Genomic DNA, 18207 nt, shown 5'->3' on the forward strand with positions numbered 1-18207 from the left:
CTTGGAGAAGAAGCAGGTTTAAATCAGAAATCTTATAACAGCACTGAAACCTTTTTAAAGACTTCAGAAAGAGTTCAGAATACCTATAATCTCAGTAGTTGTGAGAATCAAATAGGCTAATTGTCTCAAGTTCAAACTTTGGCCAGCCAGGGCTAGAATCTTAAACAGTGAAAACCCTTTGAAATGATTTTCACTTTGGAATTTTATATGCAGTCAACTGTAACAATTAAACTAAACACCTCCCTCCCAAATAAGCTTTCTGCCCATGTTCAGGCAAAGCAAAGTAATCAACAAAGAGAAGAGCATAGGATCTAGGAAATGAGATCTGTCAAAAGATTCAAAGAAGATAGATATGTGGTACAGATGAGAAAGATAAATCTGCATGAATCTGGATGTGTTGGTGCATACCTGCAATCCCAGCACTGGAGTGGCTGAAGCAGGGGTGTGAGTTCAAGGCTAGACTGGGCTACATATATAGTAATATCCTATCTCCAAAATGAAAAGTAACCCTGCCCCTGTAAAAACAAAGTAAAGCTGACTTAAAGAAAGGTAAAAATGTATTGGAAAAGATGTTTGAACTCTTAGCAGAAAGTTATGACTCAGGTTACTATATGTATAGAAAACTAAGCAAATTGAAAAAGTGGATGTTGCTTTTTATTTTGTTTTTAAAAAGATTTTTAAAGATGTTTATGTGTGGGTATGTGTATGTGGGTGCAGATGCCTGCCAAGATCAGAAGAGGGCATTGTGGAGCTGAAGTTACAGGTGGTTATGAGCCACCCAGTGTGGCTGCTGGGAATGTAACTCTGGTCCTCTGCAAGAGCAGTGTGCATTCTTAACTGCTGAGCCATTTTTCTAGCTAGCTAATGCTACTGTTAATTTAATCCAGACCCATATTATTTAGACTGGTTAAAGCTAATGTTCAAATAATCAGAAAACATGAATATGATTGGCAAGGAAAGACTAAGAGGACCTGATGGTTTTATAATCAATGCTATGGAAATATTTGACTCTCAACTGTAATAAAGTGAATATTAAATAGGAAATCATGGCCATCTTAATAAAAAGTGATATTTATAATTTTATTAAAATATTACTAGGAAAGCTGAAGTGATTAAATACATATATTTCCTGCCACTTGTGACTCAGATCACCTTTCAGAGCAGAGGCCTGGGATTGTTGTCATACCCTGTTTCCTGAAGCTTTCCGTTCTCTCCTTTAGGACCCTACTTTTAGGTCAGGTTGCCTACAACTTGAATTTATCTCAATGGTCTTAGACTTTATTCACCCCCGCCCCACTCCATTCTCCTCTTAGGTTGTTCGCACAAACCAGTGTGCAGGAGAATTTGTCATCACTTTTCCTCGTGCTTACCACAGTGGTTTCAACCAAGGCTACAACTTTGCTGAAGCAGTCAACTTTTGCACTGCTGACTGGGTGAGTCTGGAGTGTGGTGGGCTAGTAGGGAAGAGCAGAAAGATAGAGAAGCCAATACACCACTTCCTTCAGGCTTGGTCAAGTTCAACTTTAAACCTGTCCACAGCTGCCTGCTGGACGCCAGTGCATTGAGCACTACCGACGACTACGAAGATACTGTGTCTTTTCTCATGAGGAGCTCATTTGCAAGATGGCTGCCTGCCCTGAGAAGCTGGACCTGAACCTGGCAGCAGCTGTACATAAGGAGATGTTCATTATGGTGCAGGAGGAGCGGCGTCTACGAAAGGCTCTGTTGGAAAAGGTAAGTGGTGGTGCTTTTGATCAGGGATCCTAGCCTGGTAAGGGTTGGAGAAAAAAGGGTAATTTCTAGAGATTGATGTAGCCTTTAGTCTTGGCATGTAATGAAAAGAGCTAGGTACAGCTGAATTGAAAAGCACATTTTATGAGCCCTGTCACTAACATAAAATTAAAAGTTAAACAAATAAAGAAATGAGAAATTGCATATTATCAACAATGAACATTTCTGCTCTTCCAAAGATGCCAACTAAAAGTTAAAAGACAAGCAATAACTTTGTAGAAAATATTTGCAATAAATTTGTCTGGCAAAATCTAAAAAAAAAAAAGAAAAAGAAAAAGAAAAAGAAAAGCACATTTTATTCTCAGTCTTTACAATGCCTGGCAACTTTACACAGGTCAGTTTACTTTACCAAGGATGAGCTTCCACATCTGAAAAATGGGAATTCTGTTTGTCTTTTTAGGTAGTTGAGCGAGTTAAGAGTTATTGTTCAGTGATTTCAGGCTACAGTTTAGTAGCTGTTACCTTTATGCAAAAGACCCACTGAAATAGATAGGCATATGAAACCTCTGTTGCTGATCATTTTGGTCCTTTCAAGTTACTTAAAATGTAACTGATAGTGTCACTTTCTCACCTTGTAAAGTGGTAATAAATACCTAAGCTTGATTCTGTTTTGTTTTGTTTTTTGACACAGGGTTCTCTGTGAACAACCCTGGCTGTCCTGGAAATCACTCTGTAGACCAGGCTGGCCTCAAACTCAGAGACCTACCTACCTGGCTCTGCCTCCAAGTGCTGGGATCAAAGGTGTGCGCCAGTATGCCCAACTTAAGCTTGATCTTTGTAATGGTAGTTGTAAAGCTTGAGTGTTTGGACATTTGTAAAAGAATCACTATCCTTGCAGTATACTAGCTGCTGGTGTCAGCAGTATTAATGCATGAAGAAAACGATTAAAACATGAAGTGTTTTTTAGGAAATTCTTTTTTTGTTTGTTTTTAATGCTTAAAAGATTTTTGGTGTTATAATTTATTGCTGACCATAACGGTGCAGACCTTTAATCCCAGGACTCCAAAGGCAGAGAGGCGAGTTCCAGGCCATCCAAGGCTACATAGTAAAACCCTGTCTCGGGGAGGTGGGGGGCAGTAATTTACTTTTAGGTGTATGAGTATTTTGCCTGCACATGTACCCTGTGTATATGCAGTATGTGTTTAGGCCAAAAGACAGGTGTGAGATCCCCAAGAACTGAAGTTACAGACAATTGTGAACTACCATGTGGATCCTGGGAACTGAACTCAAGTTCTCTGCAATAGCAGCAAATGCTCTTAAACTATCTTTCTAATACCCTCAGCTATTTTCTTAATTTTCTTTCTTTTTTTTTTTTTTTTTTTTTTTTTTTGGTGCTGAGAACCGAACCCAGGGACGTGCGCTTGCTAGGCAAGCACTCTACCACTGAGCTAAGTCCCCAACCCCCTATTTTCTTAATTTTCAATTGTCCATTAACTTGGATAAAATAATGCCGTCTAGTGACCTTACTTCAATAGATTTTCCATAAGTATGTATCAGTTGTGTGTGGCTGAGTGACTCTTGCTCTACCTGCTTGGTTACAACTGCTGTAAAGAGGATCCTCCATGAGATGATGTTAGAAATCTAGTATTATAGCTTAATGGCAGAGTGCCACCTAACATGTGGAAGATTCTGGGTTTAATCCCCAGCATTGCAAAAGAAAGAAAAAAAATTACAAAGAATGCTAGTCCTAAGGGATCCTAAGGGATCATGTTTTGGCAGGCGGAGGTTGGAGGGGTAATGCGTTTTTAGTTTAAAGTTCATGTACAGGCTGGCTATGATGATGCAGACCTATAATCTCAGCATTTAACAAGCATATAGAGGATTGCCCTAAGTTTCAGGCCAGCCCAGGCTACATAGCAAAGCTTGTCTTAAAACATACACACATAGACACACATTCACAACTTTGTTGTGAATGTTAGGTCTAGGCCAAGTTTCAGGTATAGTAATGTTGGAAGTCTGGGGCTTCTCATTTGTTGTATTAGTTGGTAAATTTCTTGGCTTTTCCATGTATCATACTCTACATTACTAAATGATGGCACCATGTTATGCCACAGTACAAAAAAGAACAAATTAAGTTTGTAAGAATAGAGACCTACCTTTCCATTTGTACAGAATTCTGTATATCTGACACTTAACTCAGAGACGAGTTCTGAGCACCATAATCATGAGATCTTTAAGAGATGATGGTATGTGGTTTTGAGTATCTTTATGGAGATGACTCAGTATGTACCCATGTCTGTAACTGAAGAAATCTAGGGGCTTCATTTTTCTAGCATTCTCTAGCTTTGGATTCAAAATTGTCTATAGTCAGCAAATCCTTGCTTTGGCAAGTTGCCGATTTTCTAAAGATTTATTTATTAAGTAGAAGTACACTGTAGTGTAGCCGTTTTCAGACACACCAGAAGAGGGCATCAGATCCCATCACAGATGGTTGTGAGCCACCATGTGGTTGCTGGGATTTGAACTCAGGATCTCTGGAAGAGCAGTCAGTGCTCTTAACTGCTGAGCCACCTCTCCAGCCCAAGTTGCTGGTTTTCTTCTGTTATTCTTTAGTAAAATGAGATACGTTTATGAGATGCATGTTCTTATCTAAAAACTAGGGTAATATTTAAGTACTTCATAATCCATAATGTTAGCATACTAAATTCTTAATTGAAATACTTAACACAATCTAACAAAGATGATAGTTACTGCTGACAAGAAAAGCAAACAAGTCCAGAAAGATTTAAATAATTTTCACATGACGAATGGGCAGCAACCACAACCCATTAGCAGTGGAGCAAAATTTATAATTTATGTTGACTTCATGCCCTACATGGAGGTTTGGGGTTTTTTGTTTGTTTTTGTTGTTTTTGTTTAAAGACATTTTATTAATAAAAAAAAATGATAGCATATACACAAGTAAGTATTGAGGTTTAAAGTTGGTATGCAAAACAAAGCTATTGGAGTCGACATTTCTTCTTAAAATTCCTGAAGTTGCTCATAATTGTTGCCTTTAGTGACTCCGACATATTTGTATATTTAACTTTTCTTTTTTTTTTTTTTTTTAAATTTATTTATTTATCATACCCACTGTAGCTATCTTCAGACACACCAGAAGAGGGCATCAGATCACATTATAGATGGTTGTGACTCAGGGCCTCTGGAGTCAGTGCTCTTAACCACTGAGCCATCTCTCCAGCCCCTTGACTTTTCATTTTTCAGCATGGATTACCTTTTTTATCAAAAACAAAAACAAAAAAACCAAAAATCAAGACCAAGTTGTTCTTCTATAAGCCCTGTTGGTGCACACTGTTTCCGTTTGCTAAGCAGGAGTAGTGCGACTAGTGAGGAACTGAAGCCAGCATCTCCTAGGACAGACCTTACATTTCCACCTCCCTACTGCCTAGGTCTACAGTCTTCATCTCTCTACTCAAAGACCATTTGTTTTCATTTTAATCTCTCATTTAATGTCTTTTTGCTTGTTTTAAACATTTTAATTGTTTTTTTTTTTTTCATTATTGGGTGGGCATGCATGTGCAATAGTGAACCTATGGAGGTATGGGGAATCCAGTTTCTCCTTCTACCTTAACTGGGTTCTGGGAATTGAACTGAGGATGCCAGGCTTAAGCAACAAGAGTCTGCTGAGTCATCTTGCTTGTTCTTGTTTTTAGTCTTGGGAAATATCTAGCTATATTGCCCATTGAGTTCACAATAATCCTTCTGCTTCAGCCTTCTGAATGCTGAAATTACAAGCATTTGCCACAATGCCCAGTTCCTAATCTGAATCTCATCCAGATTTTTCTATCTTTTTTTCCTGTCTTGACAATTCTGATCCATCTGAATCCCTGCATTGAGATTGTAGGCTGGCAGAATGAGGATGGGTTGTGAAGCTTGGGAACATCTTCACAACCATCATCAGAGATTTGAGTTACTCTGATAATGAGATGAGATTTCTGCTACCCTGTCTGGTTCTGAGTAATGTGTGGGTCATATGCCCCAGGGTATCACCGAGGCTGAGCGAGAGGCTTTTGAGCTGCTTCCAGATGATGAACGTCAGTGCATAAAGTGCAAGACCACATGTTTCCTATCTGCCCTGGCTTGCTATGACTGCCCAGATGGCCTTGTCTGCCTTTCTCACATCAATGACCTCTGCAAGTGCTCCAGTAGCCGCCAGTACCTTCGGTAAGTCTAGGACCTATATGAAGGACAGAGGAGGGTGCCAAATTGGGCTAAAGTGTACTCTGCCCTGTCTTTTTCCAGGTACCGGTACACCTTGGATGAGCTCCCTGCTATGCTGCATAAACTCAAAGTTCGAGCTGAGTCCTTTGACACCTGGGCTAACAAAGTACGAGTAGCCCTGGAGGTGGAAGATGGGCGGAAGCGCAGTGAGTGATTGGGACTTGGGGTGGGGCCGTTGGAAGGACTCTACAGACAACTTCTGTTCTTGTTTCTTATGTGTCCCTGGCCTTTTTCCTCTGACTTGACTTAATATTGCCTAATCCTTCTTACTCTCTTTCTCCAGGCCTGGAAGAACTGAGAGCACTAGAATCTGAGGCTCGTGAGCGAAGGTTTCCTAACAGTGAGCTTCTACAGCGACTGAAGAACTGCCTGAGTGAGGCAGAGGCTTGTGTGTCCCGGGCTCTGGGATTGGTCAGTGGCCAGGAAGCTGGGTATGTTGATGTGAGGTGTTGCAGCATAGATAGCTCGCTGCTGCTGAAAAGTGTTGCAAGGGGTAGATTCTGAATACAGTGAGGTCCTTGGAACATAAGCAGGAAGTTGCCAAGTGTGAGATGATAGCCTGGGAAGTACTGCAGAGTACAAGGAGTACAGGCAACTTTCCATGGAGAAGGAAAGCCTTGGCAATAACTCGTGGCTTCTGTTAGCATCACTACCTTATAAGCTCGTTCAACCTCCAACTGTTTCCTTCTCTCCTATCCCTTCACCCTATAAATAGGCTTAGATTAAAAAACCCTCCCTGTAGCCTAGACAATTGTGGGAATATTGACACACAAGACAGAAGTTGAACAGATATGGTGAGGAGTGGTTTTGACATACATGAAAGGAGGGACCTGGATTTGGATCTGAAATCTCATACTTGAAACTTCATAGCCCTGACAGGGTGGCTGGTGTACAGATGACTCTGGCCGAGCTACAGGATTTTCTGGGCCAGATGAACAACCTACCCTGTGCCATGCACCAGATTGGGGATGTCAAGGTGAGTGAGTGATGGGTTTAGGTAGGACAGGGTGCATGTGTGAGAAAATAGTATGAAGTATGAGCAAAGTTTTAGGTTTGGGATTTGGAACAAGGAGCAGAGGTATGAGTACAAGCTGTTGAGACAAGGGAAGGTTTGCCTGAGGAAGTAAAAGGGTAACAAGGGTGCTTGTTGAGCCTGAAAAGATGAATAAGGTTCAAAAAAATAGAAGTAGGATGGAAAAGGCAGGGGACCCCAGAGTGAGCATGAGGGCTTATGTCGCATCATGTTTCTTAGGGTGGGAGATCTCTTAGTGCTTTAAGAATAGAGTACCATGTAGATATAAGCAAAGTACACATTTATGATCAATTCTGAATAAAACTGCCTAGGAATGTGTATTTTCATACATTCCGTAGGGTATTGTAATGAGCAATCAAGTATTAAAGGAACTACTGTTTTAGAGTTCAGAGAATGAAAGTTTAGTCCATGTCAGATTTCTATTTCTCAGAATGTTGTGTTGGGAGGTGCTGGAGCAAGGATATGTGGTGGGTCCTCTTAAGTGGCTTCATCTGAAGGGTTTATTCTTCATCCTGTATTCTTGTAGGGTATTCTGGAACAGGTGGAAGCCTACCAGACTGAGGCCCGTGAGGCCCTGGTCTCACAGCCCTCCAGTCCAGGGCTGCTGCAATCCCTATTGGAGAGAGGGCAGCAGCTGGGTGTGGAGGTACCTGAAGCCCAGCAGCTCCAAAGGCAGGTGGAACAGGCTCGGTGGCTGGATGAGGTAAAACGCACGCTGGCTCCCTCTGCCCGAAGGGGTACCCTGGCCATCATGCGGGGACTGTTGGTTGCGGGCGCCAGTGTAGCCCCTAGCCCTGCTGTGGATAAGGCCCAGGCAGAGCTTCAGGAGCTGCTGACCATCGCTGAACGCTGGGAAGAGAAAGCCCACCTCTGCTTAGAGGCCAGGTAAGTCCAGCCCTTTCCCTCCCTGCCATTCTTTACTTTCAAATTTTAATGGAGAATCTAAAGAAAATGGCTATGGGTGGTCTTGGGCATCCCACCCCTCTGTAGGTACACTGAGTTTCTCTGCCCTTTTGTTCCTTGTCCTTTTTTTTTTTTTACTTTCCTTTTAAGTCTGTATACATAGAAGCAGAGGTAGGCTGATTTTGGTGTGTGTGTGTGTGTGTGTGTGTGTGTGTGTGTGTGTGTGTGTGTGTAACCCAGTACCAATAGGTCAGCATGTAAACATGCTCAGAAGCACAGAAAACAAGCAGATGAGTGGATTTTTGTAAAAAGACGCCCTGGAATGCACAAGTGATCAGTATGTAAACTTCTAGCAGGCTGACAGAGTGGCAAACATAGGTGCAAGAGCTATGGCAGAGGATATATGGGTGCATGCAATCTGAAGTAAACAGAACCTGGCAACCATCTTTACCAACATAAAAGCACAGGAGTGGCAAAAAGAATAACAAGAGCACAGCTGTGTACAGTTACTGATCAGGCTGGGCTCTGATCCATAGACCAAACTGGCTGTTCCCCCACCCCTTCTTTTGTTGTTTTTAGGCAGAAGCATCCACCAGCCACACTTGAGGCCATAATCCATGAAGCAGAAAACATCCCGGTTCATCTGCCCAATATCCAGTCTCTCAAGGAGGCTCTTGCTAAGGCCCGAGCATGGATTGCTGATGTGGATGAGATCCAAGTAAGGACCACCCCCATCCACACCTAGACTTTCCATATAGCTGGAAGAAATGATATACATGGCTAGAGAGAGGAATGAGGTAACCACATATTGTGAGCAGGCAAAATGAGAAGGCCGCCTGAAGGATGTGGGGTGCTGGTCGGGATGTAGATGGTAGAGCAAGGAGGCAGGTGTTAATGAGAGTAGAAAGGGACAGGTACCTGGCAGTAGGTAGAAAAGGAAGATCACAAAAGCAGTTAGTCCAGTATCCCCGAGTGACTGGCTACCTGGACTGAGCCAGTTAGTAGATGTGGGTGTTGTGCATGGCAGAGGGTACTCCTGAGGACAGTGTCAGTTGTTTCTGCTTTGAGACTGTGAGGGCAGACTATCTTCCCAACTCAGACCAGACATGGAGAATTAATAGATATTTGCAAGTTGAACTTGCCTTTTTTTCTCACCTATGCTCAGAATGGTGACCACTACCCTTGTTTGGATGACTTGGAGGGCCTTGTGGCTGTGGGTCGGGACCTCCCTGTGGGGCTGGAGGAACTGAGACAGCTAGAGCTGCAGGTACTGACAGCACACTCCTGGAGAGAAAAGGCCTCCAAGACCTTCCTCAAGAAGAACTCCTGCTACACTTTATTGGAGGTGAGACCTAGCACTTTTACCTATAGCCTCTTCTTATCTGACTGGCTGTTGTGAGGTAGTTTATGAGAATATGAGTTTTTGAGGGGGTATGGGTGAGGGGAGGAAATGATATGGGGAGGTAGGGAAGCCTGGTCATTTGCTTCTGTCTGCCTGCCTCAGGTGCTCTGCCCGTGTGCAGACGCCGGCTCAGACAGCACCAAACGCAGCCGGTGGATGGAGAAGGAGCTGGGGTTGTACAAATCTGACACAGAGCTGTTGGGGCTGTCTGCGCAGGACCTCAGGGACCCAGGCTCTGTGGTAAGAAGCTTAGATACAGATGGGTAAAGAGCCTGGTGATGACTGTCTGAATCCTGTGACTATGGGCAGACCACTTGCTTCCTGAGCTCAGTTTCCTGGTTTGGGAGTGGGGGTAGTAAGTCCAGAAAATGAAATCAAGATTGTTTACCTATTCTTCCCCCTTTCCTGGGCACGGCAGATCGTGGCCTTCAAAGAGGGGGAGCAGAAGGAGAAGGAAGGGATCCTACAGCTTCGTCGTACCAACTCAGCCAAGCCAAGTCCACTGGCATCGTTGACAACAAACTCGTCTACAGCTTCTATCTGCGTGTGTGGGCAAGTGCCAGCTGGGGTGGGAGCTCTGCAGTGTGACCTGTGTCAGGACTGGTTCCATGGGCGCTGTGTGACAGTACCCCGCCTCCTCAGCTCCCAGAGGTCCAGTCTTACCTCATCCCCACTGCTGGCCTGGTGGGAATGGGACACCAAATTCTTGTGCCCTCTGTGTATGCGCTCACGGCGCCCACGCTTGGAAACCATCCTGGCACTGCTGGTAGCCCTACAGAGACTGCCTGTACGGCTGCCTGAGGGTGAGGCTCTACAGTGCCTCACAGAGAGAGCCATCAGCTGGCAAGGCCGTGCCAGGCAGGTTTTGGCCTCTGAGGAAGTGACTGCTCTGTTGGGACGGCTGGCTGAACTCCGCCAACGGCTACAGGCTGAATCCAAGCCTGAGGAATCCCTGGCCTACTCTTCAGATGGTGGAGATGGCACTGGCAATATGCCTAAGGTGAGCTTCTTAGCCTAGCTCTTAACTTCAAACTCCTGTCCCCCTAGCCTATACGTGGGCTCTAGCTCTGCCCCTGTTCTCCAGTTTTAAATCTCCTTTGGCCCAGCCTTTTCGTTCTATCCTATCATCTGTCCAAATTCCTAGACAATGCTTTCCGTTGACACCCCATGTTTGCCTTCCTTCAAGAGATAGAGTCTTCCAGGTTTGGCATGGGTGAAGGAAGAGTAGGGACTGGCTCTTCAGTTCAGTTACCCCTTGCCTTTTCCTGATCTTGATATTTGATAGGTCCAGGGGCTGTTGGAGAATGGGGACAGTGTGACCAGTCCTGAAAAGGTAGCCACAGAGGAGGGCTCAGGTAAGAGAGGTAGGTCTAGCTGTAGTGTGAGTGGGATGTTGAATGGATATTATCAGTGTGGTCCCTGATGTCCTCAGCTCTGTTATAGTGGTGTAGGATAAGACCAAGGGCAGCCTCTAATCCAGCCTCTCTCCGCATCTTCCAGATCTGGAGCTGCTATCCTCGCTATTACCACAGTTGACTGGCCCTGTGTTGGAACTGCCTGAGGCAACCCGAGCCCCACTAGAGGAACTTATGATGGAAGGGGATCTGCTTGAGGTGACCTTAGATGAGAATCATAGCATCTGGCAGCTGCTGCAGGCTGGGCAGCCTCCAGACTTGAAGAGGGTCCAGACACTTCTGGAGGTAAGAGGAGGAGTCATTATTGACATGGCCAGGTCAGGCCAAGTAGGCAGAGAGTTCTCAGGCCCTGACTACTTGCCTGTACTTGTCTTTTGGGAAAGGGAAGGTGGGAAAGGATCTTGCTATATAGTCCAGACTGCCCTTAGAATTCATGGCAGTCGTCTTGCTTTAGCCTCGCAAGTGCTCAGATTACAGTCATGCACCACCAGACCCCACTTACAACACATCTTTTTGCCTTCTGTTTTCACAGCTGGAGAAGGCAGAGCGCCATGGGAGTCGGACACGAGGCCGAGCCCTAGAGAGGAGACGGCGGAGGAAGGTGGATCGGGGTGGGGAGCCCGATGATCCGGCACGAGAGGAGCTAGAGCCAAAGAGGGTACGGAGCTCAGGACCAGAAGCCGAGGAAGTCCAGGAGGAAGAGGAGCTGGAGGAGGAGACTGGGGGTGAGGTCCCTCCTGTACCCTTCCCCAACAATGGCAGTCCCAGCACCCAGGAGGACCAGGATGGCTTAGAACCAGTGTTAGACGCTGGTTCTGACACCTCAGCCCCTTTCTCTACTCTGACTTCCCGGCTGTTGATGTCCTGCCCACAGCAGCCATCTCTGCAACAATTGTGACAATGGCTGAGCCTAGCACAGACCCCAACAAAGATCCTTCCTTGGCCTCAAGGATCCTTTCTGACCATCAAGCCTGCTTCTTGGAGGTGGGCGGGTAGGTGGAGAGACTCCCCCCTCACCACCATCCCCAAGACCGTGACTTTTATATTCTGACTCCAAGGTATTGTTCAGACCTCAGCTCCTGGGGGCCGGCCCCTGGAGTCCTGCGTCCCTGGTAACCTCTAACCAGCATTCCCAGACACCAGAGGCAGATAGACAGGTGGGCAGGGGATCTACTGGGGCTGGGCCAGCACCATTCCAGAGACAAATCCAGGGCACATGCAAACTGGGGGACCTCTCCCTTATCCCCAGTTCTGACCCTGGGTTAGGCCATGCTACACTAACCTTCCCTCTCCACCTCACACTTTTGCCTCCCTCTCCATTTTACTTCTTTCCTCTCCCCTTCATCTTTTCCCTTACCCTTACTGTTCCACCCAGGAGGAGGAAACTTCACATAGCTGTCCTCACCTTTTATTTTAAATGAATTTTGTTGGGGTTGAGCGGGGCTGCCTATGGTCTGAAGGCTTTTGGTGCTTGTCCACACACCCACCTCAACCCTTCCTGCCCATCCTCCTCTATCTCCTTTCCTCCTCCTGGGTTCATGCTGTAATAAAGAAGATTGTTGGTGTGTAATTAATTTGTTCAAAAGGAGAAGAAAAAGCAAAACAAAAAACTTTGTTTCAACTAAAGCCTATTTTAATTTTATTTTATTATTTTCCTCATTAGAAATAAAACCCTTAGGAATGTTTTTTTTTGGAAACATGTTTCTGAAGTGCATTTCTCTTCAAAAAGAGCAGCCCCTTCCTCGCCTGTTAATGGAGCAGTTGCAATGCTAGTTAGTGGTAGTGCCAGGGCCAGGGAAGCAGGGCTCTGAATTTAAATCTTACCAACTTCTCTCTAACCTTGGAAAAGATATCCAGTTCCTCCCCCCAAGCCATTCCCTTGTCTTCAGACTGGTGGGTACTGGTCCCTTTTGATAATTTGCACAGCAGCTTCTGCTAGCTGTGTGCTCTTAATTTTCTGTTCTCTGGGGGACTTTTCTTCATGGCTTTATTGAGGTAGAGTTTCCATGCTATAAAATTCAGCTGTTTTAAATATGTAATTTGGTGAGTCAGACCATCCTTGATGTTTCTCCATTAGTTCTTTCTGCCCTTAATGAATGTGTGGTTAATTTGTAATTTCTGTGTCACTGTTAACTGCTCTATTGAGATGAAATTTGCATAGCATCCAGTTTATCCACTTAAAGTATACAATTCAGTGACTTTTAGTTTATTTCAGTCATTGAATGAATCATCACTGCAAAAAAAATTTTAGAATGTTTTTACAACCCTCAGAAGAAACCCCACATTGCCTAGGTATTCCCTCCCTACTCCCATTTGTCTCTTCTGGACATTTTATATAAATGAAATTATACAATATGTGATCCTTTTGTGTCTGGCTTCTTTGACTTGGCATAGTAGCTTCAAGCCTATTAGTAGTCCTACAGTAGTTATATTTTCATCCTTCTGAGCCTGAAAGATGAAGGGACTATGCTTGACCAGGGACTGACCTCCTGAAATACGTTTATACATGTTTTTGTGGGTATCTTATGTGCATCTTTCTCAGATTAAGACCCACCAGATTGCATCGTATTTATAAAGGAACCATAACCCTCTAAAGACTAAGAAACATTTTTATGGTTCTGAGAGTTCTCTGTCTGGAGTTTACCTAGGAGGTAGAGGAAAAAGCAAAAGCTTGGAGGCCCTGCTTCACTGGCTAACTTCCAGGCATCCCTGGCTTTTCCTAAGTTTTTCCTCTTCTCAAGGTTGTATAAGGTGTTACAGACTAAAGTCAAATCTTGATCCCTAGCTCAGGAACTCAGCACACCAGCACTCTTACTTTGCCCTTCCTCATTTATATCTTCAGAGGATTATTTTGCTCCATTTCTCCCCTTTCCCAGGATTTCCAGTTGCTAGAAATCTAGTGATATATCTCACCCTCTTGGGGTGGCTTTCAGGGGTGGGAGCATGGCTTTAGACCTACCTGCCTTATGCAGTCTTTTTAGTCTATGTTGAAAGGTAAACACCAGTAAACAGTGAATATCCCTGCCCTGGGATATTCCCCTGGGTCCATTTTGATACTAAGTTTCAATCAAGGGTCTTTTGCCCAGCCATTGGAATTAATCATGGTTTCCAATAAGAGTTGGAGATAGCAGAAGAGACACCCAAAGGAACTTGATCTTGACATTTTACTACCACTCTACTCCAGGAAGCCAGGCACAGCACAGGAAGAAGTGGCCAAAGGAAAGGTAAAGATGGTGCCTACAACCTACAGCAACTCCTAGGCTAGTGAACTGCTCAGGCCAAGGTAGGGGTCCTTTGTGGTATGGGCCTGCCCCTTACCAAGTTCCAGACAGCCTTTTTCAGTTAGCCCTTCCTTCCCTGCCATATCCCTTATACACTTTCCGCCCTCTTCACAGTGTACATGTAGCCATTAGTGAAGCAAAACTGTCTTAATTAGGTTTCTGTTGCTGTGATAAAACCGAAAGAACTTGGGGGAGAAAGTGTTTATTTCATCTTACACCTTGTAGTCCATCCAGAGAAGAAAGCAGGAACCTGGAGGCAGGAGCTGCTGCAGAGGCCATGGAGGAGTGCTGCTTACTGGCTTGCTCATCATGACTTGCTCAGCCTACATATGGTACCCAGGACCACCAGCCCAGGGATGGCACGGCCCACAGTGAGCTAGGTCCTACTATATCAGTCATCAATCAAAAAAAATGTACCCTGGGCTGTCCAATCTGATGGGGGCATTTTCTCAATTGGGTTTTCCCTCTTTGTCCAAGAAAGCACCAAATGAGTGGGCAAGTTTTACCTCAGAGTCATTTAGTTTACAGATTCCATCTTGCTGCTACATCCTACCAGACAGTTCCACTCCTGTCAGGATAGCACCTGAGTATGCAGGGATGGAAAGAGATAACTGCTTCTATTAAGGACAAATCTCCCTCCTCCCCTGACCCCCATTCTCCTCTTACTGAGACAGAACCTGTATCCCTGGCTGTCCTGGAACTCACTGTGTAGACCAGGCTAGCCTCAAACTCATAGGGATCTGCCTGTCTCTGCCTCCTGAGTGCTTGGATTAAAGCTGTGCCACCACATCCAGCATCTAAGTTCCTCCTTTGGCCCAACTGTGCATTTCTTCCTGTCTCTAGCTTTTCCATGCCTCCACTGTGCCTTAAATCATGTCCAAAACACTAGGTTTAATGGTTCTTTAACCCACTTACCTATTCTGAGAGTTCCTGGAGGAGAAAAACAAGAACCAGGTCTGAGTCCTCTGCTAATTCAAGGCTGAGAGTTGGGAGGTGGGAATGAATTGTGTATGGTCAGTTCAGATCAAGCAGCATTTCCAACTCTACAGTGCATGTGAATTCTGTTCGTTATGCACTGTATGAAGTCTGATGATCCAAGATGACTGAATCTGGACCATGATCACCAGAGCCCTGAAAGAGAAACATTAACCATCTGTCCTAGAAGACCTAAATTTAGGGGGTGCTTAAATCCTGGGTGCCACACTCCATGTAAGATACTTGGCAAAGTTCTTAGTACACAAGGAATAGGCCCCTAGTATAATAGGCTGGGCCCAGCCAAAACTCACCAAAGTTGTGACTCCCAATTTCCATGCAAAAATACAATAAAGCCCTACTTATATCAGAAGGGGTCTAAGTAATTGGCATGTTCATGGTAGAAATTTACTGTTAGTAAACTGGGGCATCAGCAATACTGGTTAGGTGGGTAGAAGCCAGTATTGCTATTGTTCTGTGGAATCATTCCCATGCCTGTCTGTGTTAGGTATGTATTGCCAAAAGACAGTAATATGGCTGACATATTTATCTAATCTCTAAAACAAAACTATGGAGGTAAATGCAGGAAGATTGCAAATTTGAAGCTAGTTGAGTTGTAGAGTGGGACCCTGTCTCAAACAAAAGCCAAAACTGCCATAAAGCAACATTTAGCTGACTTCAAGGTCATTCACAGGCATCAATCAAGGTGTCAGCCAGCACAGCTGACATCTCCAGGCTTACTGGGCTAGGATGTGTTGGCTCTTTGCAGGAGTCAGTTTCTCACTGGCTGTTGAACAGGTTCAGTCAGTTTCTTGAATGTGGGGTGGACCTTTTCACAGGGGAGCTCACAATATGGCTGCTTGTTTCATGAGATCAAGATGGGCAAGAGTCAGAAATGACATTTCATCATTTTTACAATTGACGATATTCATTAGAAGCCATTAGGAGGAAGAAAGGAGGGAAGATCTAGACCATATTCAGAAGGAAGGAATTAAGAGGATGGGGTTTGTTGAGGGTCATCTTGGAGATGAACTATTATGATTTACTCTGATAATTATTCATGTCCCTTCCATGTACAAAATATATTTACTCCTTAAGTTCTTTTAAGTCACATCCCATTACAACATATCCTCAAAGGTGCTAAATATGAATGAATTGCCTTGTGCATAATCCCTACATATGGCTCAAGTACTGTTTTCTCTCTATGGCTAGAGCTGTGAAACTTAAAAACACGAGTTGTCCATCCCTACCACTTCCTAATATACAATGGAGGGAAGGCATATACAAACATTCCAGTTCAAAAAGGGCAAAGGATATGTGTATGCCTCTGGCAATTGAAGCTACTAATCTGTTACAAGTTAAATCCAGCTGGGCAAATGAAGTTCCTTGAATTGGTTCCAAGGTGGGACGATTTTTCATACTGTTTTCTGGGCTCTTGCTGTTACCTGTGCTTTTTCAGGAGAAGTAGCACATGTTTGCGATGGGAAATTTTTTTCTCTACTGTTTACTGCCAGAATTTTGGAGGACCAGTGACTTCTTGCAGAGCATGTGTCATCAGTTACCATCAAGACAAAGGGCTTAGACTTCTTTTGGGCATGTTGATCATTCAGCAGTAAACTAGAATGAGATTGGCCTTCAGGGCAACCCTGACTTAGAGTCCGCCATCATGGCCACTTTGTTCAGAAGCCAACAGGCAGATAAAAGTGACAGGATAGAGATTAGCCACACCCATAGAATGGGGTATCACGTTTGCGATCTTCCATAGTGGTGCTTCTTTATTTGGGTCATGAAAATTCTCACATTCTGCTCATTCCAAGATGGCCAGCTATACACATAGGCCTTTTCCCTCAGATGTCTCTTCAACATTTCAGTCTTGTTCTTCCCTAATCCTTGACTGCAGACATGAATCCGTAAGCTATCTATGCTTTTGACTGTTTCTGTGATAGTAATTTTAATCAACCCAAAGTGGATCTGTAATTCTGAAATTAGCCACTTGTAGCCGACACCAGCATGTCCCGCAGAACATCTATAAGCGAAGGTTGAATATTGTATCCCTTAGTTGTCTGGTCTCAAGGAACCCCCTATGGGGTCTCAGAGGACAGGAAAAAAAGGGTGACAATGTAGCAAGTGTGCATTTCCAGACCTTCACATAATTGGGCAGACCTGATAAAATAGTTAATGCAAATTACTATTTGATGTCATGTGCTCAGATGTTCATGAGAAAATAAGTCTACTTTTCTATTTTTATCTTTCTTTGCTTCTGAGATCTTGCTGCTTGCAGTCTTACTCTCCATTTTTGTTTGTTTTGTCTTATACATATGTTGTATCTTGGGCCAGTGAGGTGGCCCAGTGGGTAAAAGCACTTGCTACACAAGCCTGGTGGCCTGAATTCAATCCCAGGGATCCACATAAGAGAGAATCGATTCATGCAAGTTGTCTTGTGTGTACGCTCGCACACATAAATAGATGTAATAAAAATACTTTTTAAAATGTTGTATCTCTTTATTCTGTTAATTCCCAGAGGAAAAATGACTTCCTCCCCAACTAGGTCCCTTCTTTATGTGGTGTATATTATGTATATTTACATAATGTATCCAGAAACTGGAAACATCTGGTATACAAAACTTCATGTATAATCTAATTCCACTCTAACTGGTGGACCATAATGATAATCTGGGCCAGCAGACATTAGCACTTACTCAAAGTCAATATTCCATGTAATTCAAAAGATGTGGGTTTTTTTTTTTTTCTGTCACCAAAACAGAGGTGAAGGAAGGGAGAGAAACTTTGACCATATACACTTTAAAAAATGTGAAGTTTTACTTTTAAGGGTCTCTTTCCCTTCATTTAAAGGGTTTCTGTGAACTGAAGGAGAGGCTGGGACTCTACACTTTGGTACCTAGACAAGTCTTCCTTAGCAATGCTAGACTTTGTTATATAATGAGTAGGCCTTTGGTTTTGTTTGTTTTGAGACAGGGTTTCTCTGTGTAGCCCTAGGTGTCCGGGAACTCACTCTGTAGGCCTCTAATGTGGAGATCTAGCTGCCATCAGTTTTGGTACTAGGAAACCATACTAAAATAATCATTATAGATCACACAGGTTAGTAAAGTTCTGGTTACTGCCATGTTCTGTTATCCATTATTATCAAAACAAACCCAACCTATGTTCTCCACTGGAATCTTCAAAGCA

At 43.9% G+C, this 18207-nt stretch overlaps 1 protein-coding gene across 12 annotated transcripts in view; it reads left to right on the forward strand.

The window, feature by feature from the left end:
• Positions 1-17508, forward strand: part of Kdm5c (lysine demethylase 5C) — a 41769-nt gene extending 24261 nt beyond the window's left edge. For 2 of the 12 annotated variants that reach the window (XM_087600149.1, XM_087600150.1), the window contains exons 13-26: positions 1314-1433; positions 1540-1734; positions 5774-5955; positions 6034-6158; positions 6296-6443; positions 6883-6988; positions 7572-7930; positions 8528-8666; positions 9114-9293; positions 9453-9590; positions 9769-10350; positions 10636-10705; positions 10851-11050; positions 11298-17508. In XM_087600149.1, coding sequence (XP_087456275.1) covers positions 1314-1433; positions 1540-1734; positions 5774-5955; positions 6034-6158; positions 6296-6443; positions 6883-6988; positions 7572-7930; positions 8528-8666; positions 9114-9293; positions 9453-9590; positions 9769-10350; positions 10636-10705; positions 10851-11050; positions 11298-11663 — 2910 coding nt within the window. In that variant the 3' untranslated portion in view covers positions 11664-17508. 12 annotated transcript variants of the gene reach the window in all.
• The last annotated feature ends 699 nt before the right edge of the window (positions 17509-18207 follow it).

Source organism: Rattus norvegicus, chromosome X (assembly GCF_021556685.1).
Source record: "Rattus norvegicus strain SHRSP/BbbUtx chromosome X, alternate assembly SHRSP_T2T, whole genome shotgun sequence".
NCBI classification, from domain to species: Eukaryota; Metazoa; Chordata; class Mammalia; order Rodentia; family Muridae; genus Rattus; species Rattus norvegicus.